The sequence below is a fragment of the Aythya ferina genome (genome assembly GCF_964211825.1).
Source record: "Aythya ferina genome assembly, chromosome: 25".
NCBI classification, from domain to species: domain Eukaryota; kingdom Metazoa; phylum Chordata; class Aves; order Anseriformes; family Anatidae; genus Aythya; species Aythya ferina.
Genome location: NC_140323.1, coordinates 3,742,304 through 3,766,953, shown reverse-complemented (window position 1 = coordinate 3,766,953; position 24,650 = coordinate 3,742,304). Strand labels below are relative to the sequence as shown.

Below are 24,650 nucleotides of genomic sequence, written 5' to 3'. Positions count from 1 at the left end.
TAAACCTGCAAAGAAAACCGGCCAAAGGCTGGGGGGGAGGTTCGCCAGCTGTGCTTTACGGGGATTTGCACCGGGATCCGAGAGCGCTCACGGCTCCCAGCTCGCTCGCGTTGATTAAGTGAGACAATTAAAGAGCGAGAGAAGGGCTTGGGGGAGGGAGATGGTGGCCGTGCAGGGGAAGAGGCCACGGAAAGCCCTGGAGATGCCTCTGGGAGCAGCTCCGTGGTCTCACAGCACAGCCCTGGTTAAATCACAACGCAGCGCACAGCTGGGGGGGTGCCCCGGGGAGCTCCCGTCCTCCTGCCCCCAGGAGCATCCCTCGCAGCAGCGCCGTGCCTGGCAGCCACACAGCCCAGCCCAGGGCTCCTCGGGCCACCAACCACATAGAAAAAGGTGGCCACCATCCTGGACATTGTCCCCATGGCCAGCAGGGACCAGAGCAGCAGCTTTAGGGCCGGCATCTATCCTGGCTGCGTGCTGAGCCCCAGGACCGAGCATCCCCAACAGAAGCCAGAGCTCCTGACCCCAGGGTTTCTCCCGAAGCTGTGCCCTGGCCGAGTGCCCTCTGTCTCCCCCGGGGTGTCCCCATCACATCTCGCCCGCCCAGCCGCCCCCGGTTTCCTTCCAGCAGACACCGTCCTGACATATGAAGTCAAACCCCTCCTGACGCAGCTCTTGGCCATCGGAGGAACCAGCCGCAGCTACGGACGCAAACAAGCCGTGTTTCCACCCTGGGCTCCTTCCAGCCCCGTCCTGGTTGTCTGCAGAGCCGCACCCAGGACTCGAGCCATGCACAGGGAGCTGGGAGGTCTGGTGGCCCTGACCTGGCATTTCCTAGCCCTCTGGGGACGGTGGCATTTGGGGTCACGTTGTCCCCGTGCCAAGAGCCACCTTGGAGCTTTGGCAGCTCCCAACAGCGGCACGGGGGCGGTATCAGAGCAGTTAAACCCTTTGAAATGCCCCTCAGGGGCAACCTGCAGGGGATTTCTGAAACTGCAGATGCTTCAGGACAACCTTGCTCGGAAACATTTAATGGGGAGGGTTTGGGAAGGGAAGGGAAGCAAAGTGAAGTGAAACAAAGTGAAGACAAGACAAGGGCAGAGCCCAGGGCTCTGCAGCCTGCAGGGAGCAGAGGAAAGCAGGGGCTGGGGCCCAAGGAGCTGCCCCAGCAAAGGAGGCTGCAGCTGGGGGGCACAGCTGGAAGCCCCCAGGATCACCTCTGCCAGCTGGGGAAAGGCTGGGAGAAGGAGGCAGGAGGAGAGACCTTGAAGGAGTTTCCAACCGGCTCCTGCAAACATTTCCCCAACAAAAGCTCCTTCAGTCCCAGGGCGCCCGGCCCCTCGCGTGGAGCCAAGGGTAACATCCCTGCATGTGAAGCTATAAGGAAACGTGCTCATTTTTCAGCACATTTGCTAAAACGCTGCGTGCAGAGGGGGGGAGCAGAGCTTTCCCCGTGTCATATTAACAACGTGTCCCCTCCCCTCCCGTGGCACTGCTGGGGGAAGGATCGAGGCCATCCCGGGGGCTGATTCCCACCTGGGGGTCTCCAGGAGATTGCACCAGCAAGGCCGGTGTTTGCTGACGGTTTCCTGCGAAGCGCACCCGGATGGAGACATTTACTTAGGATTTCACATTATTAACAGCCACCGCAGGAAAAGGTCAGGGAAAGAGAGAAGCCCACGTTGTTATTTCCCGGAGCAAGTGCTCGAGGAGAGGGATGCTGCTGGGGTTTCCTCCAGCGGCTCCGTAACAAAAGGGGATTTTCCCCGTTAAAACACCCAGAGAAGGAAGCATCCGAAAGAATTCCTGGAGGGCTGCCAGGGCAGTGGGGAACCCCCTCCTGGGGCGAGCAGGGTGCCCGGAGCTGTTACCAGGAGGTGCTGCAGGCGCTGGGTACCGCTAGCAGCAGCGCGCAGCCATTCATCACCAGCCCTCGAGGGTGTCACGGGCAAGGATTAATTAATTTTTACACACAGCTTAGCGCGGGGCTGGGTGCGATCGTGCATTATTCAGGCATTCAATAACACAGCTGATTTATTAATGAGGAGGTCAGGCTCCCTGGAAATGAAGGCTCGTTGTAAAACCGCTCCCGGCCAGGATGTTTCGGAGGAGCCGCTGGAGCGGAGCCGGCTCGGGGCCGCACAGCGCCGCTGGCTGGGACGGGGACGGCACGCAGAGCTGCCCTGTTCCTTACAGCCCATTAATCCCCGTGCAGCTTCGGAGACGCACGTTCCTGCTCCGGCACGGGCAGGAGGCCGCGGAAATGTATGTGCAGGAGCCTGGAGCGGCATCTATAGGAGCGGCTTGCTGGCTGCCTCCTCCCCGCAGCCGCTGCCGCAGCCATGGAGGACCTGGGGAGCCAAAGAGACCCAGGGCTTACACATCAGCATCAGCAGAGAAAAAGGGAGAGAAATGCAGGCAGCCAACCCCTCCCTCCAGCGCGGCGCTGCTGGCCGGGAAGGAGCTGGCTGTCGGCGAGGAGAGCGGGAGCTGGAGCCATCTCCAAAAAGAAAATAAAGGAAGGAAATCCTTACAGGAGGAGCTGTTTTCCCCACGGTTACCCTTGGGGGCTGATAGCCCACCTATCTCTCCACCCCTTATTTATTTTGGCCCCGTTTTGGGCAGCCCTTTCCTCTCCTCCTCTCTCTCAGAGGCTGGGGCTGCCCGGAGGTGGGCAGCAAACACCGCGCCGGGGCTGAGCTGCAGCCAGGCTGGCCCATCCTAGGGAAACACGGGGGCTCCTCCAGCATTTTCATGTCCCTGGGGGTGACAGGGTGCAGTGCTCGGCCACCCTGCCGCTGTGATGGCCTTGTTTTGGGAGAGGATGGCTGCTTGCATATGGTGCCAGAGGCACCAAACGTCCCCCGTAGGCGATCCCGCTGCGTGGTCCGGCAGCAGCAGGGGCCGGGCGCCGGGCTCAGCTCGGCAGCAATTCCTTTTTCTCTCTTTGAAGGCAGAAACAAAACTGAGCCCAGAGCCAGGGAGAGGTCCCGGGGCTTTGCAAACACAATGCGCCTCGTTGCACAATCGCAAAGGGATGGACGGGGAAGGAGGAAGGGGGAGGAAAAAAAAAACAAATGGGGGCCCCAAGCAGGTAGGGGACAAAACCGAGGTGGAGGCAGCAACTGAAGGGGGTCAGGAGCAAGCATGGTGGTGGCTGGGACCCGTTTGGGTATGGTGGGGCTTTTCCCTATGTCCCTGCATCAGCTGGGCAGGCTGGGGCTGGGCCGAGGCCAGCAGCACGGGGCAGGGCTTTGACATGGTTTTGCCTTCATTTCTGTGGTGACAGAGGAGAGGAGCATTGGGGACATTTCGCACCCCCCCCCAGAGCAGCCAGCAGCAGCAGGGGAGAGGAGCTGGCTCCTCGGAAAGGCTTCTCCCAGCGCTAACAGGGAGCCCGGGGCAGGGGGAGAAGCCGCCGGTGCCTCCGCGGAGGAGCTGGCGGCCGGCCCGGCTCTGATCAGCCCGCACACACTGTCCTCGGAGAGGGCCAGCGGAAACCAAAGGAAAACAAAGCAAGAATTTACCAAACCACAGGCAGCGCAGCCGGGGCACAGCTCGTCCGCGCCTCCCGCTGCAAACACCCCCCCGAGGAGGGCAGGGCTGCGGGGCCAGGGGTCGGGCACTAGGGTTAGGGCTGGCAGCGGGCAGGGACACGCTGCTGGGGCAGCCCCAGGTGCCAGCATGTGGCGGGGACGTGCTGGGGCTCAGGGGTCTCTGAGGAGCTCCCACTTCTTCCTCCTTATCCACCTGAGCTCGGATGGAGATGATGGAGACGGAGACCCAGGCACTGCCTGGTTAGGAGCGGATTCCCCGTGCCCAGCACGCCAGCCACACACACATCTCTACCCACGTGGAGGCTCCAGATCCCCCCAAAAAATCACCCCAAAGGTTCTGGGAACCCCGGGAGGGGCTCAGCCCCAGCAGCCACCAGCCCCTGCTCATCCCCAGGCTCCCCAGGCAGCAGCGGGCGTTGTGTGCTGCGCGCCGGCAGCCTGAGCGCTGCCAAGAAGGAGCCGCTTTGATCACGGCTAATTATTGCTGCCGGCCTGACACAGCTCGGCAGCACCCGTCCCACCCCCGTCCCAGCTGCACCCGCCCACGGGGCCCCGTCTCCCCCCTCCGTAGCCCCCCCCTCGGCAGCCGCTTTGTAGGATCGGGGTCGGCGCTGCCGGCGCCCCACATCCGCCTCCAGCGCTCGCCGTCCATGTGGATGGACGGACAGACAGACGGACAGACAGGGCACCAGCAACGTGCCCCGCAGCACAGAGAGGGCCGGGAGCATCACCACCCCGAACCCCAAGGTCGATGCTGTCCCCTCGGTGCCACGTCCCCGCAGCTGCTCCTTTTATCTCCAGCACCCCGAGTTCCCCCTGCGCGGCGCAGCACAGGAGCGAGAGCAAAGAACGCCCACGCCCTGCTTCTTGCTCCTGTTTATCTCCAAAGCCTTTTTAAAAAAAAAAAAAGAAAAAAAAAGAAAAATAAACGCATGCCTTCCCTGCACGGGGAAGAGCGCTTGCAGCTCGGAAGAAGCCCCGAGTGCCAGGGCAGGGAGGGCAGAGGTTCGCGGCCCCTGGCAGGGCTCGGCCAAGGCTCTTCGTGCTGCTTTTTGCTTTTTGTTTGCTAGCGCAGGGAGCCAGGTGGCAGGAGCAGGCGGGGAGGCTAATGGGTTTCCCAGGCAGCTGATGTTTTGCTTTTTTTTTTTTTTTGTTTCATATTTCAGATGCTTTAGAGAGAAAAACAGCCCGCGCGCCGCTAGGGAGGGGAGATCGGTGCCGTGACCTCCCTGAACCGAGGGGGGTCACACGGAGACAGGGGGGGGAGCCACGAAGGCTCTGGCAAAGATTTAGGTGCCCTTCGTGGGGCTGTGGGTGGGGGGCACAGGACCAGACCCTTCCATCTCCCCCCCCATCACCCCAGAGCTGCCCCCACCCCACAGCTGGCTGCGTTTCACTGACGGGGGCATCCAGCTGGGGGGGCCCTGCACATTTTAACGGCGTTGGCATCGTCTGAGGGCAGCGCAAGGAAGGAGGGACCCAGGGCTGCGTGCGCAGGGCCCCCTCCTTGTGTGCTCCCTGGTGCAGCTCGGGTTGCTGCTTATAATTTATTAATCTCACACCGGTTTATATTTGGCTCCAGGTGTGTCATCAGCCTTGTTTGCGGGGAGGTTTGGGCACCGGGCGCTCTTTTTGGGGACAGAAGAGGCTGGCACCAAGGGACAGGGCTGGGGACAGGCAGGGAAGGGACCCTGGGGCTCAGCACCCTGCAGGAGAGCTCCGAGGCTCCCTCCTTGGCTGCGAGATTTTCCCCATTCAGGAGCCTCAACCAAGGGGCTGGAGGGAACCTGTTCCCATCTGCTGTTTGTTCAGGAGAGCTGAGAGGCTGCTGAGAGGAGCCAGGCGCTCAAAGGGCCTTTGACGACATGAATCGAGGGCTCTGAGCAAGGAAACGCCGCGTTTTTTCCTTCTGCTCCTTGCACGGCTGCAGCCAGCACCTGGCGGCCTTGGGAGCTCCCTCGATGCCGCGGCAGGGAGGGAAGGGGAGAGGCGGCTGGCACCTTGCTCAGCCTCCAGATGCAGAGCAATCCCCGGCCCCAAATGTCCTCCATCCCCTTCTCCCTCCCTGTTGCTCCAGCAAGGGGCTGGGGGCTGCTACCACAGCCCAGCGGTGCCGCTTTGTCCTGCAGTGGCCGAGCAGGGGGGGCTCTGTTTTTGGGTACCCCCCTCCCCAGGGAGCAGGGACAGGTCCTCGCTGCGGGTCGGGGTACGCCGGTGCCACGGACGGGGCCAGGAGGGTGGCAGCACCCTGCTGGGTCTCTCCCCGGTGCCTTGTGGCATCTACGAGCCCAAAATTGCTGCACCACGGCCCCTAAATCACGGCACCAGAGCCTGGGACACCTGCTGGGGATGCGTGGCCTGTCCTCCGCGGTGGCTTTGTGCTCGGCTAGCCCCCTGCTAGCTGCTCTCCTGGCTGCTCTGCCAAAACCTGCAGGCTCCCAAAGGTGCCTCGCTGCATGCTCCGAACGAGCCTCCCTTGGCCACGGGGATGTTCCCGGCGTAAAGCAGCCGTCCAGGGACAGGAGAGGGAGCGACGGGAGGAGGAAACGCTTCAGAGTTTCCAGCTCTGTTCTAAATTAGGCACTTAACCTTTTCAAACGCATTTTACAGTGGTTGTAATAAGCCCTGACCCTCTTTGTGCTGGTAAATCCGCGCCGCGAGGAGCCCGTCGATGGGTTTTTAAGGAATCCGGCGCACGGGGGCTGCAGGGGAGGGGATCACAGCATGCGGGCAGATGTCCCGAGACCATTTATTGCCCGCTGGTAGGACTGGGAGCTGCGGGGACATTCCTGAACCCAAGGCACTGGGAGGACACCGTCCACCCCCTAATAAGCCCCGGACCCCAAGAGGCAGGCAGTCATTACATCGGGCTGCGGGGCCCCGAAGGCAGCCTGTAATTAGGGTGGGACGGTGCAGAGCCTCCCTCAGCTAAACCATCATTTCCCAGTGCCAGCGGCCCTGAGAAGTCAGTGTCTGGGAGCAGAACGGGGCTGTGTGTGTGGGTAAAAGGGACAATTTGGGTTTTGCTGCCCCTCTCCTCCAGCAAAGACTTTGGGGGGCAAACCAGAGCCACGTATGGCTGCTGCGGAGACACCTCTCAGCCTGTTTGCAGCCAGGAGAGCCCCGGGTGAGCTTTTACAGCGTGGTACAGGGGAAGCTTTGCAGCACCCGTGGAAACTGGGTGAGCCCAGAGCCCCGGGGGGGTCAGCCCATGCTGACACACGGGAGCTGGGAGCCGCGGTGAGAGCAGCGCCCGCGCCCGACTCAGAGTTTCCAGCGGAGCCCTGGGGCTCTCGCCGCCGTCGCGCTGTCTCCGAGTGACCGATTCCCTCCCCGCCGCCTCAAATCCCGGTTCAAGAATGTTGTTTGGGTTGCAGAAAGTCTTGCTAAAAGAGGAAAGGGGGAAAGAAAAAAAATAAAAAAAAGACAGAAAAAAAAAAAAAAAAAGGGAAGAGGGAGGCCGGGGTGAGACGGGAGGTCGAGGGAGGCTTCCCTGCTGACCCTTGAATTTTTGGGGAGGAGACTGCAGCAGCTGCAGGCGGTCGCCAGATGTTGAGCGCGTTCCCTCCGCAGGGTTCAGCCAAGGCTGAGCCCCCACGGGAGCTGCTGCTGCTCCCCCCAGGATTTCCCCACTGCCCCATTTCTCCTTTTCCTGCTCTTTACCTGCCGGTGCTGCCGGCGTCCTCAGAAAGCAAGGGGGGGGGCTTCCAGCTGGGGCTGGTTTTTGGAGGTACCACGGAGGTGGCAGCCCCTGGGGAAGGTTTGGGGCTGCTCCTCCGGGCATGGGAGAGGCGAACCACGCTGCAAGGATCGGCTCTGGGTGGGAGGACGGGGAGGTGAGGGAGAGGAGGTTTGGTTGCAAACACCCAGAAAGGCCACGCAAACCTGGGGGCCTCTGGAGAGTGGCTCCAGGGCTCCTCAGCTCCAGAATTTGGAGCACGAGCCCTGTCGGGAGGCCTGGTGCAATGCAGCAGCTCCAGATGATGGCCACCGTGGAGCCCCACTCATTTCCACCCCCTTTTCCCAAGCAAGGCCGGAAGATGCTGAGGGTTGAGGTCCCCCTGCTTGGACTCCTGTGGCTGGAGTCCCTCAGAGCAGCAGCAGGGACCTTCACCCTCCGGGAATTGGCTTTTTGGGACAAAACCCAGGAGGAAACCCCAGGAACCCCCTGGCTGCTGTGAGGTGAGAGCCCCACATAGAGCCCAGTGGGACAGCCAGCCCACGGGGACCGGGACCCAAAAAACCTGCAGGGGTGGGAGCACAGAGCAGAGCCACAACTTCTCGGAAACGTGGAAGAGGCAGAAATAACATTTCCATGGGTAAAAAGGGTAAAAAGGCTCTGAAGCAGCTTGTGGCCACGGCTGGGTTCGGGTGTGCACGGCACGTTTGTAGCCCTGCGTTCACCGGGGCAGAAGGAGCTCTGGCCTTAGCTTCGGGTGGCTTTAATTCCTTTTAGGCTGCGAAGTGCTCGCTCCCTGTGCCAGAAGCAGCCTGACGAAACCGCGCTCGTCCGTGGAGAAGGCAGCGCTCCCGGCTCCGAGCCCGGGGTTTGAAAAATAAAGGCCAACGGGGGCCAGATTCGGTGGTTCCAAAAGCAAAGCTCGAGAGGATTTGATCAAAACAACCGGAACAAACCCAAACAAAATAGACACAGCTCACATCAGTTTGGTTTAGCAAACCAGCACAGGCATCTGTCTGGCCCTGACGAGATGCAGACTGCGGCCGTCGGCGCAACTGCGCCGGCTGAGACGAGGCAGTGATAGGGACCAGGGGCTTCAGGCGAGCAGGACGGAGCTCTGCTGGCTCCTGTTACCAATTCAGGGCTTTCTTTTAATGGTCAGCGATAGGGAAGACGTGTTTATAGAAGGAGATGTCCAAAAGGTTTCACAAAAGTCAAGGAGAGCAGCGGAAGCTTTGCAGTGGGGCTGCAATGAGCAGTGGTGCCGAGGTCGCACCAGCTCCCACCAGTGCTGACCAAACCTCTCAGCAGAGCCCCAGCAGTGGTGGGGGGGCCCTGCCCCCCTGGGACATGAGATTTTGGGGTTAACTAAAGAAAAAGGTGCTTGTGCTTCTTCAGAGGGCAACTTTTCACCTCCCTGAGACAGTCCCGGAGGACACTGAAGCTGGACAGGATGAGCTTGGGTGAAAGCCCTGGTGACTGGGGAACAGAAAAAATGAGCTCAAACAGGCCTTTTTTACTGTTTTTTGCTGAGAAAGGGGGATGTGACCATGGGGAACGGAGCCATCCAGAGCCAGCCCGTGCACGAGGGCTCTGCAGCCCCCCCAGACAGCCTCCCCCGGCGTGGTGCCCGTTTTGCCTTGCAGAAGGCAGAGAGGCCGCTTCCCTTATCTGACCCAGCCACGGACGTTTTGCTTTTCCAGAACAACATCCAAGCCCTGCAAAAGCCTCCGAGCTGTTGGCCACCGGGACACCTCGAGCTGCCAGCGATGTGACGCTGCTTGACACCAGCCGGGCGCCGAGCAGCAGCTGTTTTCTGGCTGCCACCACCCCGCACACCGCTCCCCCCGGCAGCAGGAGCAGAGCCCTCCCGGCAGGGTCATCCCCTGCCCCAACCCCACACACATCCACGAGCCCCTCTCCAGCCTCCCTGCCCTGCTGCAAGCTGCAATTGCGATGCTTTCCTGGGACAGAGAGGTGCTGCCAGCTCCGTTAAACCCCACAGAGGCTCAGGGCGCACCAAACCTCTCCCTGCTTTACCAGGGATTTACCTCCTTTGGGGCAGCACAGCCTCATGTTTTTTTTTTTCCCCACTCGAAGGCAGGATTTCTCCGAATGCCCCAGAGCGAGCAGCTCTCTGCCTGCAGCCCAGGGCCCCGCGGTGAGCTGTGCTTTCCAGGCACTCTCCTCCTTCCCCAGCAGCCTCGCGTCCTGGCTCCGTCCCCACCGTACAGCTCGTCCCTCGCCACCCACCCGCACATTCCTCCCCCTCGCAGCGAGGCCCGCGGATCGATAAGGATCTTTGCGAGGCTCCCCCCGGGGAGGAGGATGTTTTGGCTGGGAAATATCGATGGGAAGCGAGGAGAAAAGTAAGCCCAGAGGGAGCCGGGCACCTGCCAAGCTCGCTAAATATCTCCAGGCTCCTCGGCAGACCTGGGCGTGCTGCTGGAGCTGGGCACGGAGCAGCAGGCGATGGGCGGGCAGGGTTCCTCCTTCTCAAGCCCTGCAGGAGGAAATGCTTCGACAAAAAGCCAAAGCTGGAGCATGCAGAAACAGGGACCGGGGGCTGCATCAGTGCCAACTGCCCCCCAGCTTTGCAGGACCCCCAGGGGCTCTGCACCCCCAGCTGATGCGTAGCAGGGAGTGCTGCGAGCTCCCGTGTCCCCAGCCAGGGTCACCCAGCACACACACACCCCCTGTGCCCCCCCAGGAGCCTCGCTGGAGACCCTCCATCCCTGTTAGGTGGGCACAGTCTGCAGAAACGCCAGCTTGGCATCTCTCTCCTGCCAAGCTGAAGACAAATTCCTGCTGTCACAGTGGCTCTTTGGTAGGCAATTTATTTACCTTGGATGCCGCAGCCTTATCGTTCATGGAAATGTTTATCCTAAATATTTAATAGCAGGGCTGCATAAACGGAGGCTTCCTGGGGAAGAAGCCCAGGCTGCAGCGGGGGCAGGCATAACCTCCCTTCCCTTGGTACTGCAAAAGTTAAAGATACTTTCTCGCTTCTCCCCAAGAATCACATCCTCAGCACCTCGAAATCAGAGATTTTTTAATCTGGCCAGAGGCCTCTTCATCACTTCCTGATGAGAAACGCAGGAGACCTAACAACAGCCCTTTTAAAAACAACATCCCCGATTCCACTAACTCGTTAAACAGAGAGAGCCTGAAAAGTGCCAACACTCCTATGAGAAAAGACGGGAGGGAGAGAGAGAGAGAGAGAGAGAGGGAGGAAAGAAAAAGCAGGTTATTTATAACGCCAGGCAGCATTAGGGTCTCTTCAGTCTCTCCTGCAAACTGTCTGCTGCTAGGTCACTCCCCAAAAAACCTGCCGAGCCCGTGACCTGCAAGCACAATATTTGGTCTGGGATCTAGGGCGGGCACCAGCCTTTGCAAACCGGGCGCCACACTCACATGCTGCTTGACACACGGGCGATCCCGCAGCAGAGCAGCGAGGCTTTGGAAAGGAGGTTCTCAGCTTGGTAAGTCCATCTCCATATTTATTACGATTTTTTTTTTTTTTTTTCGAGGCTTGATTTCCATAGCCCTGCCGTGGAAGGCGGGCGGCTGCCCCTTGGAGCAGATGCCAGCGACACGGGTGGCACGGTGCGGGCGCCAGCGCTGGCGAGCCACGGCCGCCGGGTGCCCTCTCCCGCTCCCCGCGGCTCCTGCCCCGGCTGCAGCTCCCCAGACACCTGCATCGGGACCCCTGCACCCACTGCCTTCGACACCCGGGCACGTGCAGCGCCTGCTTGCAGCCCCCTGTGGCTTTGCTGCCTCCTCCTCTGCTTGGTTCGTGCCCGTGGTGCCCCTTGCTCCAAGCCCTGCTCCTTCCCTGGGTGGCCTGATGGGACCCGCAGCCTCCAGCACAGAAGCGTGGAGGCTGGGAGATCGCACGGATAACGTGGCTGGCACGTGCAGATGCCACCCAAAAGTGGGGCTGAACCCACTGGGGAGGGGAGAGAGACCACACGAAGCAGGGTGGATGCCGAGGACAGGCTCAGGGGCTGGTGGCACACTGAAGGGGGCACTGAGAAAGGAGGAGGAAGCCCCGGATTTGATCCTGCCCCATACAGAGGGACCCCAGGAAGTGGCGGCAGCCCCAGCACGGAGCAGACGGCTCTGTTTCACCAGGCAGAGTGCCCTGGAGTGGGAGGAAGGAGGAGAAGAAGCTCGCCTGCAACTGCCAAGCTCCCACCGCACACGCAGCATCCCAAAGGACCACGGCTCCCCTGTCCCTCGGCTGCAAAGAGAAAGCAGGAGCTGTGCCTGCCCTCCTCGGTCTCAGCCCCCATTTTCTTCCAGCACTAGCTGCCTGCCAGCGTGCCTCGGTGGCGGGGCAGCTGCTGCCCCGAGCACAACTGTGCCCTTTTTGTCTGCTGGGCTCTGTGGGCAAGAAATCCCCTCCTCGCTGCTGGGTGTGCCAGGCTGGGGACGAGCGACCTGCCAGCCCCTCGGGAGCACGGTTTGGGTGGGCAGGAGGGCACGGACCCCCGGGGCTGAAATCTGGGCACAGCCAGCTCCACCACCACAGCTCTGCAGGGGCTGGCTGACAGCCCCCAGCAGCTTCCAGAGGGTCAGGAGGAGGAAGCAGCAGCGAACCCCAGCATTTTTCCCCTTTTCCCAGCCGTGCCCTAAGGGTGCAGACCCAGCGAGGTTTCCCGTTTGCTCCGTGGCAGCGGCAGGGCTGGCGGCAGCCCCGCGCTCCCGGCCACGTGTACAGCAGGCAGGAGCCTCCGCTGCGCTCCCCCTCCGAGCAGCACGGCCCGGACTGTTTCCTGGAGGCATTTCAAGCCGCCGCGCTCGCGGGCTGCTCTGCGTGCTGGCATGGCCACGAGGCTCGGGGGAAGGACAGAGAGGCCGTCGCTGGCGTCCTCGTCCTGCCAGCACAGCGCCCTGGGGCGGTGCTGCAAAGCCCACGCGAAGCCAAAGGGGCTCCGGGGGGTGCTCGAGTGGTGCTGAGCATCCAGCCCCGCTCTCTGCTGGCCTCCAGCCCCAGGCAGATCGGTTCTCATAAACAGGGCAGGCAGTTTTGGGGGATGGTCCCGCTCTCCCGTGTCAGGCTGGGGGGACAGCAGGTGACAGCCCTTCTCCAGCAGGGGAGATCTCAGCTCCGAAGCGCTTTCCACTTCAGAATAAGCCAGAACTTGTTTACCAGGATTTCCATCAGTCCCAAGCATCCTGCGTGGTGGTGGGGGCAGGGGGAACTGGATGAAACCCACGGCGACTCGTGTCGCCAGCAAGTGCAGTAAAAATAGAGAGAACATAGAGCTGCCTCCAAACCCACCCGGAGCTCCGTCAGCACACGGGGTGGGATCGTGGGGGTGGGATGTGGTCCTTCTCCTGCCTTGGGTGAACCCAGACCCTTTGGGGCAGAGCTGTGGCCTTGCACAAACCCCAACAAGCAGCCCCCATCCCCGTCCCCTGCCCAGCTGCAGCAGAAATAGCGATAGGAAAGATTGGGCGAGCAGAGAGGCCCTGGAAGAGGCGTGAGATGAAAGCCATGGGTCTTTTTGTAGGATTCCCTCGGGTCCCCGTGCTCCCCCGGCCCTGCTGCCAGGTGCCACCAGGCCGTGCCCATGTCCCTACCCCTCTCAGTTCCCAGCCTTCAGGGAGCATCAATTCTGCCCCCAGCCCCTGCCCTGCTCCTGATTGTACCTCTGGTTCCCCCCCCAGGTCCCCCCAGCACCCGCACCATGCGCTGGGCCACCGTCGTGCTCATCGCCGCGCTCTGCGGGGCCTCGCTGGGCCAGTACAACGAGGAGGAGGACCTGGCGTGGTTGCAGTACTACATGCGGCAGTCCCGCATGTCCTCCTACAACTACATGCCCTACTACGAGGATGAGAACAGCCCCTACGTTTACTCCTACCTCCCGGCTCCCGACACAGAGGCAGAGCCCGGCCCCGAGCCTCAGCAGGCCCCTTCCTGGCAGTGTCCCCAGGAGTGTGACTGTCCCCCCAACTTCTCCTCGGCCATGTACTGCGACACCCGCAACCTGCGGTACCTGCCCTTCGTGCCCACCCGCATGAAGTACGTCTACTTCCAGAACAACCAGATCACTGCCATCCAGGAGGGGGCCTTCGACAACGCCACGGAGCTCGAGTGGCTGGCGCTGCACAACAACCAGATCACCAGCGAGAAGATGGGCAAGAGGGTCTTCGCCAAGCTGAGGAACCTGGAGAGGCTGTACATGAACAACAACAACCTGACCAAGATGCCCAGCCCCCTGCCCCGCTCCCTGAGAGAGCTCCACTTGTCCTACAACCAGATCTCCAAGGTGCCCTCCAACGCTCTGGAGGGCCTGGAGAACCTCACGGCCCTGTACCTCAGCCACAACTACATTTTTGAGATGGGCGCTTCCCTCAAAGGGCTCAAGTCCTTGATCCTGGCTGATCTGAGCTACAACCACCTCAGGAAGGTCCCCGACGGGCTCCCAATGGCCCTGGAACAGCTCTACCTAGAGTACAACCACATCAACGCCATCCCCGATGACTATTTCAAGGTCTCCCCCAAGCTGCTCTACGTGCGGATGTCCCACAACAGCCTGACGAACCAAGGTCTCTCCACCAACACCTTCAACAGCAGCAGCATCCTGGAGCTGGACCTCTCCTACAACAGGCTCCAGAAGATCCCCCGGGTCAGCACCCACCTGGAGAACCTCTACCTCCAGGGGAACCAAATCAACGGTGAGCAGGCGCGCGGCGGTGCTGGGGAGGCAGAACCCGTGGTAGGGGGTTGAGCAGGAGAGGGGAATTTGGAGGATTTCTGGCCTCCCAGGTGGTCCTCGACAAGGTAGGAAAGGGGGGTGGTTTTGGTGCTGGCTTCGTGGTGCACAAATTCACGGCTCTGGGTCCATCAAGCGTTTAGCCTGAGCATCTTTGGGCTGCAGATGCCAGAAACCAGCTGGGGTTTCTGAAACCAGGGACGATGCAGGGGAAAAGGGACCAGGGACAAACCCTGCGGTGCTCAGCAGCCTGCAGCACTCGGGGCCAGAGCATCTCTTCCCATCCCCTCCTGCCCCGAAATCTCCATCTGCAGCTCTCTCCAGTCCAACACCCTCTGCTTTATTCTCCAACCCCTCAAGAGCTGCAGGCGGCGTGGCTCCAGTCCTTGCCATGTCCCAGAGCTGGCCCTGATGCCCCCCAGCCCTCCCTCCCCAACCCCTGGAAGCCCCCAAACCCCCCCAGAGCCCCTCGCTGCCTGCAGCTGCTGGACACATCCTGGCCAGGGCCGGGGCAGACAGGAGCTCTTAGTTATTAGAGAGCCTTCTGCCAGGACTAAAATCCGCTCCATTTAATACACAAATAAATAAAAGGAACAGATTGTTCCGGGGATGCTGTTTATAAAGAAAGAAAAAAAAAAAAAGAGAGAGAGAGAGAAAAAAAAAAAAAAAGAGAGAAAAAAAACCCTGCATCTCTTGGAAAAATCCACCCTGGCTCCTGTCACCTGCCAGCCCCCAGGGCAGGATGCCCCCAGAGAAGTGCTGAAGCCCCCGAGCGAGGCCAGGCTGGGGAGGTGCTGTGCCGCAGTTGGCTGTTGTAGGGGAAAGAACCCCGCACCGAGGGACCGACAGAGACACGAAAACAAGAGCAGACTCCCAAGGCTTTCCAAACGTGTAGCTGTTAATATCTGCCCACAAATGCCATGAAAGCACCGCGGAGCCAGCCGGGCTCGACTGCAGAGCTGTTCCAGCTGAAGGTTTTGCTGCTGAGCTTTGCAGCAGCCCTGGGAGCCCCCCCAGGAGCCCTTCGGTGGGGGACGAGGTGCCCGCAGCACCCCCCTGCACCCCTGGGTGCTGCGCAGGCTCTGGGGAGATGCTGCTGCCCTCTCGGGGCTGGCCACCCCCTCCTGCCACCCAAATCACCCCCTGCCTCTGCCCCAAAGATGCTAAAATGGAGCCAAAGAGCCCAGAGCGGCCCAAATCAGCTGGGGAACTGGGGCTGGGCGCCCCACAGCACCCTAGTGCACCCCAGTGCCTTCCCCAGCAGCTCCCAGCCCGGAGCTTTGCTGCCCTCTAGTCGGTCGCTGCTCTCCCAAATCCGGCACCAAAATCAGGATTTGCTCCAAACCCAGGCAGGGCCTGGCCTGAGAGGGGCTGGCAGCAGCGGGGGGCAGAGGAAAGGAGAGGGGACGAGGACGAGGACAGGAACAGGGATGTGTGTGTCCCCCCCAGACACACTGCCTGGGTGGTCCTGGTCCCCAGCGGTGCCCTGGGGGGGTCCGGATGCTGCAGCTCGTGGAGCTGATGAAACCCAACAGCAATCCCCGCTGCAGGGCGATGCTTCCCAGCTGACACCACCCTGTGCTTTTTTCCTACCTGCACCCCAGCCACGCTGGGCAAAGCCCCAGCTCCAGAGCTCTGAGCACACACAGGCTGCTCCTGACTGCAGCCAGAAGCATCAACAGCTCCTCCAGAAGGACGCAGAGCCTGCTTCGGCAGGAATAATTGGGAATTTATGGGCACTTGCATCATTTCCCTGCCCATCCTGGCACAGGCTTGGTGTCCCCAGACCCATCGTGGGACCACGTCCCCCTGACATCTCTGGGTCTCCTTCTCCCTGCAGAGTTCTCCATCAGCAGCTTCTGCACCGTGGTGGACGTCATGAATTACTCCCGGCTCCAGGTCCTGCGGCTGGACGGCAACGAGATCAAGCGCAACGCGGTGCCCCCCGACGCCCCGCTGTGCCTGCGGCGTGCCACCATCATCGAGATCTAGCCTGGTCATCAAACCCCCCTCCCCGTGGTCCTCAGGACTTCGCTCCCCCGTCCCTGGGGGGACGCTCACTCCCCATTTTAATGCAGCTTGATGGTTTGACTTGGCTTCTGCAATAGTGCAATAATGGTGCTCCAAGCCCACAGGATCCGTTGTGGGCTGGATCTGTTCAGCCCCAAATGTTCCCCCTTCCCAGCTCTCTGGCCACGCAGGGTGGGAGAGGTCCCAGCACGAATCCCACCACGGCCATGCCCCAGCATCCATGGGAGGGAAGGGGGAGAGCTCGTCCCATCTCCAAAACCCAGCCCCGTTTGGGGGGTTCAGGTGTGGGTCCTGCAGAACCAGCACAGGTAACGGGGCTCACCTTGGGCCAGGCTTTGGTGAGCTGCACGGGTAAAAGGTTAAAGGTGCTCTGGCTGCCAGCATCCCTCTCTTTAGGACGGGGAAGGCTAAATCCATTCTTTCCCCTTGTTTTTTCCCCTCTTTCCCCCCAGCCTCCTGCCCCAGGCATAAAGCTCATCGGGGAGAAACCCCGAAACTTCCTGCTGCTGCCGAGCGGCCCTCAGCTGCTGAGCTCAGAGAGAAACCCTCCCAACCCCTGCTTTGGGCCAGGACCGGGGCTGAGGGACGGGCACCTCGCAGCACCAGCACCCTGCAGAGCTCGGGGTCGTGCCAGAAGCCAGCCCCTCGCCCCCACTGCCCCCTCCCTGGGCACAGGCACCGGGTGCTGCAGCCAGAGGCACCCGGGCTGATGTTCAGCTGTAGCATGACTGCAGCCGGGGCTCATATGGGGTCTGCAGGGGGCACACAGCCCCCATCCCACAAATCTGCCCAAATCACCTGCTTTCTACACGCCCCTTGCCCACAGGTGCCCCAGATTACCGCTGTAACACGGGCCCAATGCAGGAGAGGTGCAAGGGCCAGGCAGGATCCACCTGGGTTTAACACGGGAGGGATTTTGCTGCTCGTAAAACCCCAGGACCTGACCCCAAAAGCTCATCCATGCCTGCAGGGTCCATCCTGGTGTGAATCAACACGGTGTGCCCAGCTCTCTCCTGCCCGTTGGTGCGACTCAGAGCTCTCCCCCGCCCCACTAATTGGGGTCTCTCATTAAAAACAACCTAGCAGCACCATGCCCACCGGTCAGCAGCACGTCCCTGTTCACCGAGAGCCAAAACACCCCCTTGGTTCCTTGGACGGCTTAGTTTGGGAACCAAAGGGGCAGCTGAGCTTTGGAGATGACCTGCAAAGCTGAAGAGGTCATCCCGACCCTCTGCATTTAAACTGCATGCTAACACTATAGAAACAAAAACCCAAAAAAAAACTGTACTATCACCGACGCATGAACTGTAGGTATCATACCGGCCAATAAAGCCCTTTCTGTAACTGCACCGAACGTGTCTGAGGGATCCCAAAATGCAGGGAGAGGCCGAGGGCTGAGTGTCTGGGCTGCTCTGAGCATCCCCTCCTGCAGACCAGACCTCCCCGCAGCCATAACCCGGGCTGGATTTGCCGTCTGGTGGCTGCTCCAGACACTGCACGCGTGGCCGCTGCCTTCCCCGTGCCACGGAGCTGCCGCCCCAACACTCCACGTGTGGGGTTCGTGTAAAAATATAGGGGGGAAAAAAAAACAGGCTGAAAGCTGCCAGCTAGGGGAAGGATGAGAAAGGACGGCGGTGCTGCTGGCACGGTGCTGCTGGTCGTAATGTGGGTGCTTTCACGTCCTCCGGCATTCAGCCTTGCTTGTTTTTAACAGCCGAGCTGGAAAATGGTGAAAAAAAAATCATATGGGAAGGAGTTTTGGAGAGCTGGGGTGCACAGAAAGGGCCTCCTGCTCCCCGAAAGGCTCTTGCAGAAGCCCGATGGGGGCAGAGGCACAAAGACCCTGCTCCGGCCCCTTCCCCATCCTTGGCCACATCCCAGAGCCACAAAGGGACGTGCACGTCCCCACGTCCCCATCGCCACCTCCTGCAGCCTGCTGAGGTCCCTGAGGCTGCTGCTGGGTGCTGGTGTTGCCCATCACATGTGGCCATGGCTTTTCTCCCCCTCCCCACGGCCCCCAGCAGTGGGGTTTGGGATCTGACCTGCACCCAGGGGTCCTGGCAATGGGGTTTGGGAGCCACCCTGTCCCCAGGGGTGCCCACCCTAGGAGCAAAGCGCATCTCTTGGGTGAGAGCTGGGGCAAAGCCAGCTCGGCGCAGGGGACCAAGGGGAGGACCTGGCCCTGCTGGGACCCCAAAAGCATCCCCCAAGGGTGCTTCACCCCCCGCGGCTGCAGTTGCCGCTTTCCACCAGCTGGGGGCCGGGGGCTGCCTCCCGGGGGGGGGGGAGGCGAAGGGGAGAGGGGCTGCGCCCTCCTTTCTCCCCCTCCCCAAAAAAAGGAGGAGACCCCATTGGTCCTGCGAGCCCCTGAGCGCCCAATCGCTGCCCTGTTGCTGTGTAGGGGAGGGCAGGATGGGGACTTCATCCCCTTCCTCCTCCTCCTCTTCCTCCTCCTCCTCCTCCTCCTCCGGGGGGCCCCCCAGCAGCCCGTGTCCCACTATGGGGGAGGAGGAGGGGGATGCCGAGTGTGGGGCTTTGTCCGGACCCACCCAGGAGCCTACAGGAGGGGAAGCCCCAAACCAACCACAAGCAGCCCCCTGGCCCCCCAGGGCTGTGCCCCGCAGCCTCTGTGGGGTCACCTCTGCGCCAGACCCTAAAAACCAGCAGGGCGCCCCGTGGGGACAGCAGGGTTCCTCCAGAGCTCCCCTAAACCCCCTCTCATTCCAGCACCCCAACCCCTTCCCAGGCTCTCCCCCCCGATCCCCTTCCCCTCCCCGTTTTTCTGCTCTCCCCTTTGAAGCCTCCCTCGGCTCCAGCGCTCCCAGCGCCGCTCCGGGAGGGGCAGGATTTGTGCCTGAAAACAACCCCCCAAAACCCCCTCCTTTGGGGAGAAGAAACGGGCGAGGGGCGGCTTCAACCTGAGGCCAGCACCGACACGGTTGGGGGCTTTGGGGGGGGACAGAGCCCCCCAGGGACGTGAGCGCCGCGCGCGGCGCCGTCGGTGTGTCCCCGGGACGTGCACCCGGCGGCGTCCTGTCCTTCAGCACTTCCCTTTGCTCAATTCTCCCCAGCCTTAACCTAAAACCTTTATTGTTCTCGGGCTAGGTTGGGACCGGGACCGTCTGAATGTTCTGGTTTCTCCCCGAGGCCACGGCCCCATTTTTTGCTCCGACGTGCGCTCGCTCGCCCGCTGGATGGTGCCGAGGACAAAAGGACCCCGTGGCCGGGGCTGGGCAGGGCTGGCCGCAAATGTTCCCCCTGCACCTGGCTGGCTGCAGACGTGCTCGCGACGTGCCGAGCAATAAAAGTTGATTATTAATAAGCCGCTTGGATCTGGGCCGCGGCAGCTGCGACATTGCTGGGAAGAGATAAGAAAAGAGCCGAGGCAGCGGGAACGCTGCGTGGGGTGTGGGGACGGACCCGGCACCGCTCGAGGTCCCATTTCACAGAGGAGCAGACTGAGGCCTGGGGGAAACACAAAGCTCAGCTCTCGCAGCGCCACGCCAGGCGTTAAATAGAGCCTGGGATTCGGGGGATTGGGATTTAGGGGGCTCAGGGAGGCCAGAGGAGATGGTGGGACTCAGTCTGAACACTTTGGGGGCCATCGGAGGTTCGAGTGCCCCCCTGTGCTGCAGACCTGGCACCCGTCCTCCCCGCACGTCCCCAGCAGCGTTTGGGCAGGGGGGCGAGGGATGGGCAGGAAATTCCCAATCTGTTCGGCTCCCATTCTTGCCTCCCCTTTTGTTTCACTCGCCATCTGTCCCGCAGCCCCGCGCAGCCCCGCGCTCCCGCTGCACGTGCCGTAAATATCAAGACGGGCTTTGTCTCTGCTTCAAAAGGCGCAGCGGACCCCGAGCCACGGCCAGCAGCGCCTGGCAGCCTCAAAAATGCAGGGGGCTGGCATGGCCGGGGGGCTCGGCGGTCCCACTGCCTCCTTTGCTGAGCTTTTTTTTTTGTGGGGTCGGGGTTTGGGGAGCGCAGGCTCAGCCTTGCTCCGCTCGCTGGGTGTTTGCAACATCCCGAAATGGAGCCACGGCCCCTGGTAAGCACCCGGGGGGGAATTTTGTGGGGCAAACTCCAGCTGTTCCCCCTGCAGAGCCACCCCCAGCAGCCGGGGGACACACACACACACACCAGCCCTCGCTCCTCGGGGAGCAGCAGCCGCTGTCCCAGCCTGGCTGCAGCCTTTTCAGTCCGAACAAAGCCCCAAAGCAGTCAGCAAGGGCAGCTGCTCCGCTTCAGCCCCGTCCTTCCCCTTCTCTGTTTTATCCGGTGCTATAATAGACGTAAACTCCCCGGTAAAAGGGCATTGTCAGAGGGAAAAGGGGCCTCGCCCTTCGTCTGGCAGCTGGGAGCAGGGGGACGGTGCAGGGCTTAGGGACATTGTTGCCCGTGGCCCGTTCCCATAACACAGCTCCCGGCGGTTCCCCGCGGGGGAACCTCTCTCATCCAGCAGGGGCTGGGACGCAGACCCAGCATCTCCCTGAAATCCCCATCCCTCAAGAACTGTACACCTTGACCCGATCCGGGCTCTGCACTGGGTGGAGAGCCCAAGGGAGGTGCCAGTCCCCTCTTGGGGCCGGCCTGGCACCGTGTCCCCCCATCTGGTCCCTCTCCTGGGCAGCACCCATCTGCCTGGGGGAACCCGGGCTGCTCCTTGCACCCTGTGCCGGGGGGCAGATGCTGTTGCTGACCCCTGGACGGGGCACGAACGGAGCAAAGCGAGGACCTGAAGGCTCTGAACGAAGCCCAGGCAGCCCGGAGAGGTTCACACGCCCGGCTGAGGCTCGCCCCGGGCGCTGCGCTCCCGTCCCAGACGCTGACACCGCTCCAGGAGGAAGCACAAAATGCCCCAGGGCAGCGAGCGCCGCTCCCGGCTGCTCCCACAGCCCTGCCTGCGCCCTGCCCTCGCCTTGCTGCTGCTGCCAGGGCACAGCATCCTTTGGGGACAAGGGCACGGTGTCCTTTGGGAACTCGGGTACAGCATCCCACCAGGACAGGGGGCACAGCATCCCCAGGGACAGGGGCGCAGCATCCCTCGGGATCAAAATCACAGCATCCTTTGGGGACAGGGACACCCTTGGGGACACGGACACAGCGTCCCTGGGGGGTTACAGGGCACCGCTGCTGCTCGGGGGACACACAGCCTCCTGTCCCCAAGGTTTGTGCCCCGCTGCCGTCGGATGCCACCAGCAGCACGGTGCCGGGATGCCCCCAGGGTGCAGGGGGAGGACGGAGGGGTTCTGGTTGCCCAATGCTGACAGACTCCTGAAAAAAAAAAAAAAAAAAAAAAAAAAAAACAGTAATTACTATTATAATATTTAAGAAGAATCGTATGCAAATCCCCCCGGCGAGCTGAGCGAGCTCTGCCCTGACCTGCGTGGCGCGGGGAGGCCTCTTTTTCTCCCTGGCTCTCTCAAACCCTTCGCTGGGAAACAAAAGGTGCAAAGTTTAGTGGTGCATGAAAGGAGAAACAAAACCCAGCCCCAGCCGCGGCCCCCCCACCGCCCCAGCAGACAGATGGCAACAGTTGTCCCCGCGCACCAGTTGCTCGCCGCCGCCAACAAGCCCCTTTTATCCCCCAACAGGTCGTAAATGAGAGCCCCGGAGCCGGGCAGCAGCCGCGGAGGGGCCCGGATGGGGACAGGGATGGGGACGGGGACAGCTCTCCCCGTGGGATGCTCAGAGGGAGAACAAAAAAGCAGCTGAAAGCAGCTCCTCGCCCCCTGCCCATCTGTCTGCACCTCGGGAGCCTCTCCCCAGGGGACGCAGCGCGGGGGTGGCTGGGGCGAGTCAGCCCCTGGGACCCTGAGCCCCTCGGTGGCACTGTGGGAGCAGGGAGATGCGGGGTCCCACTGCGTTTGGAGCCTTGTGGGGCCAAGGCAGGTTGTCCTGTGGGGTTGTCCCATCCCCAGTAGGGGCGTGCCCTCTCCAGACCCCACTTTTGTGCCATTTGAGGCATTCACCTCAAAGGGGGACCACCTTTGGGGGCCGTGCCATGCCCCGTATGCCAAGGGACATGCTCAGGGCACAATTTCGGGGCACCAGCAGCAAATTCCTTCCCCCTTTGTGCAAGGAACGGCCCCATCCCCTCTCTCTCCCTGCTGCAATTTTTAATAAACCGGAGTTCTGTGCGGGACCTGCTCTGCGCCTCTGCGCTGGAGCGAGAGGGAGCGGAGACGGGGCTCAGCCCCGAGCTTTGTGCTCCTTCGGGGGGAAGGTTTTCGGGGTAAGTCAGCACAAAGCAACGCTGCAGCCTGCCCCGGCTGCTCTTGGAGCCCCTCCAAGCCCAGCGAGCCGCGAGGGTGGAGATGCGAGCACCGAGACGGGCGCTGCGCCCCGTGGGGGGAGGCGAGTGGGTGTGCGGCGGCCGCGACGCGCTCGCATCTGCCGGTGACCTTTGTGGGAAGGAGGGTTTTTTTTTTTCCATGTCTCGGTTCAGTTTTTAGCGAGGGCTGGAAAGGCAGAGGCGGGTGTTCTCCTTCGTGCTGGTGTGCGTGGGGCTGTCGGGGATGTCCAAGAGCAGAGCCAGGAAGGGTCGGGGCTGCGGGGAGCTCATGAGCGGGTCCCTCCGCTCTCCGGAGAGGCAGAGGACGGTCTGTCGGGATGAAGAGCAGGTGAGGATCGCAGTCCTCAGCCAGAAATCTCTCCGCCAGCCTTGCTAAGGGACGAAACCAGCAGCCTGTGTGCAAAACAAGACCCAGGAACCCCTGCCTGCACCCCGAGCTTGCCAAGGGCGGCGATGCCGCAGCCCTGCTGCCCCGCTGCCACCCAGAGCGCCGCGGGCTTGGCGCAGCACCAACCCCTGCAAAGCCCACAAACCACCTTCCCGTTGCTGGGCCACGTGGTTGCAAACTTTCTACAGCTCCGGCAGATCCTGGGAAGATCATTTGGGTGCTGCAGCACCCCGCAGGCACCGGTGTGCCCTGCAGCTTGTGCCTTCCCCTCCCAACCCTGAGGCTGGGGCAGGGCAGCGAGCTGCCGGCTGCTTCGCCCCAGATACAGGCGAGCGTGGCTGCACCCACACGAGTGCCTGATTGGCCTCAGCTGAGCCAAATCAGCCGGTCCCGACCCGAAATAGTCGGTCCCAACCCGGTGCCTTCGCCCTGATGGCAAACAAAGGGCAGGAAGCACCTGGCGGAGGCCAAGCCCTGCGTGAGCCACAGGAGGAGGCTCGGCGGCGCCCGGTTTCATTTCTGCTGATGTTGCTTTTCTGATAACCCAGAGCTTGAGAAATGCCCAACTGCTGCCGGAGGGGCCCCGGGAAAGAGCCAAACAAATGCACCCGCACGAAAAACAACGATGTTTTGATGTGAATTGGGCGAGATCTCTGCGTGGACCTGCGGAGATCCTGTCCTGTGGTGGTCGCTGCCTTCGGGTCAGGGCATTTCCCGAGGCTGATTTGGGCTTTGCACAAAGGGTGTTCCTCCAGCAGACAGCCCCCCGCACCCCCAGCTCCCTGGAGGACGGGCAGATGGTGCTGCAGCTGCACACACACACGCCTGGGCAGCCTGGCACGGCGAGCAGGGGCACAGCACAGCCCTGGGGACAGGACATGGAAACCCTTTTCACTCCCCGTAGGCAGCAAAAGCTCGACCCAGCACTGCCCACGGAGGGGTTTTGGGGGGGAGACTCATTTCCAGGTGGGTGTCACCTCGTGGGGACTCAGCCTTCCCCCCGGTTGCAGGACGCAGGAGGTGCCAGCAGGGCCAAAGGGCTGTGATCTCGCCGAGGCCACGTCAGGGACGCGTGCTCGTTTGTGCATCACGCCGATCTCTGATTACAGGGACACGATCTGACCCGGGTTCCTTGAGCCAGGCACTTCCCTGTCCTCCCAGAAACACCCAAATGAAAAAAATAAATAATAATCCCAGCAGAAATCCAGCAAAAAAAAGGAGCCCAAATTGCAGCAGGCGGGAGGTGGGCAGAGGTGGGCGCGTTTTTCTTTATTTTCCATTTTTTCTGGAGCTGCTCCAGGCACGCAGGGGAGCACCTGGGTCCCTGGGGTACAGCACAGCCATGCCCAGAGCTGGTCCTGGGACGTGCTCAGCACCCTCGTGATGGGCAAACAGGCTGAGGGCTAAGACCCAGCCCCAAAAGGCTTGGAAAGGTTTGGGGGGGACGTGGTTTCACGCAGCGTGTAGCGCCAGGTATCGCGATCCTAGCAGAAGGAACACGGCAAACAAAATAAAAATAGCAGATGAGTCAGCTATCCAAAGGCTGGCGGGGGGGTCTGGTTGCCGTGCCACGGAGCTGACTCCTCGCTAAACGCCGCCCTGCGTAAGAGCCGTATTTTTATCCTGGCTAGCAGTGGCTCGAATTTTCGAGGATCTCAGCTCTGCTGGCCCAGCCTTCGCGGTTATGGCCCCAAAAATGGGCTGGGGTGCACGGGTTGGGGCAAGGACCGTGCTGGCCCAAACAGGGGCCGTGGCAAGCTGGCCCGGGCAAGCCAGGCAAGGTCTGGCCACCATCAGCTGACTGCAGGAAGCCTTTGAACCTGCGTGACTGCCGGGCTAATCAGCGGCCGAGCGGGACGCCCATTCCTCCCTAACAGCCTGGTTTCACAAGCAGCAGCAATTTTGGGCGTGTTTCTGGAAACTAATGACGGGATGAGTTGAAAAAGGAGTGGCTTTGACACGGCCCCAGCAGCAGCCCGCA

The 24,650-nt window shown here is 61.6% G+C and overlaps 1 protein-coding gene across 1 annotated transcript; it reads left to right on the top strand.

The window, feature by feature from the left end:
- The first annotated feature begins 10,206 nt into the window (after positions 1 to 10,206).
- FMOD (fibromodulin) lies at positions 10,207 to 17,341 on the top strand. The gene is made up of 3 exons (XM_084498135.1): positions 10,207 to 10,718; positions 12,913 to 13,923; positions 15,802 to 17,341. The coding sequence occupies exons 2-3, from the start codon at positions 12,933 to 12,935 to the stop codon at positions 15,951 to 15,953; spliced, it is 1,143 nt and encodes a 380-aa protein (XP_084354261.1). The 5' UTR covers positions 10,207 to 10,718; positions 12,913 to 12,932; the 3' UTR covers positions 15,954 to 17,341.
- Positions 17,342 to 24,650: the final 7,309 nt, after the last annotated feature.

Excerpts from the sequence above, each read along its gene's own strand:
- FMOD (XM_084498135.1), top strand. The coding sequence starts at position 12,933 with ATGCGCTGGGCCACCGTCGTGCTCATCGCCGCGCTCTGCGGGGCCTCG. Across the intron at positions 13,924-15,801 it reads CCAGGGGAACCAAATCAACG|AGTTCTCCATCAGCAGCTTC; the intron begins GTGAGCAGGCGC and ends TTCTCCCTGCAG.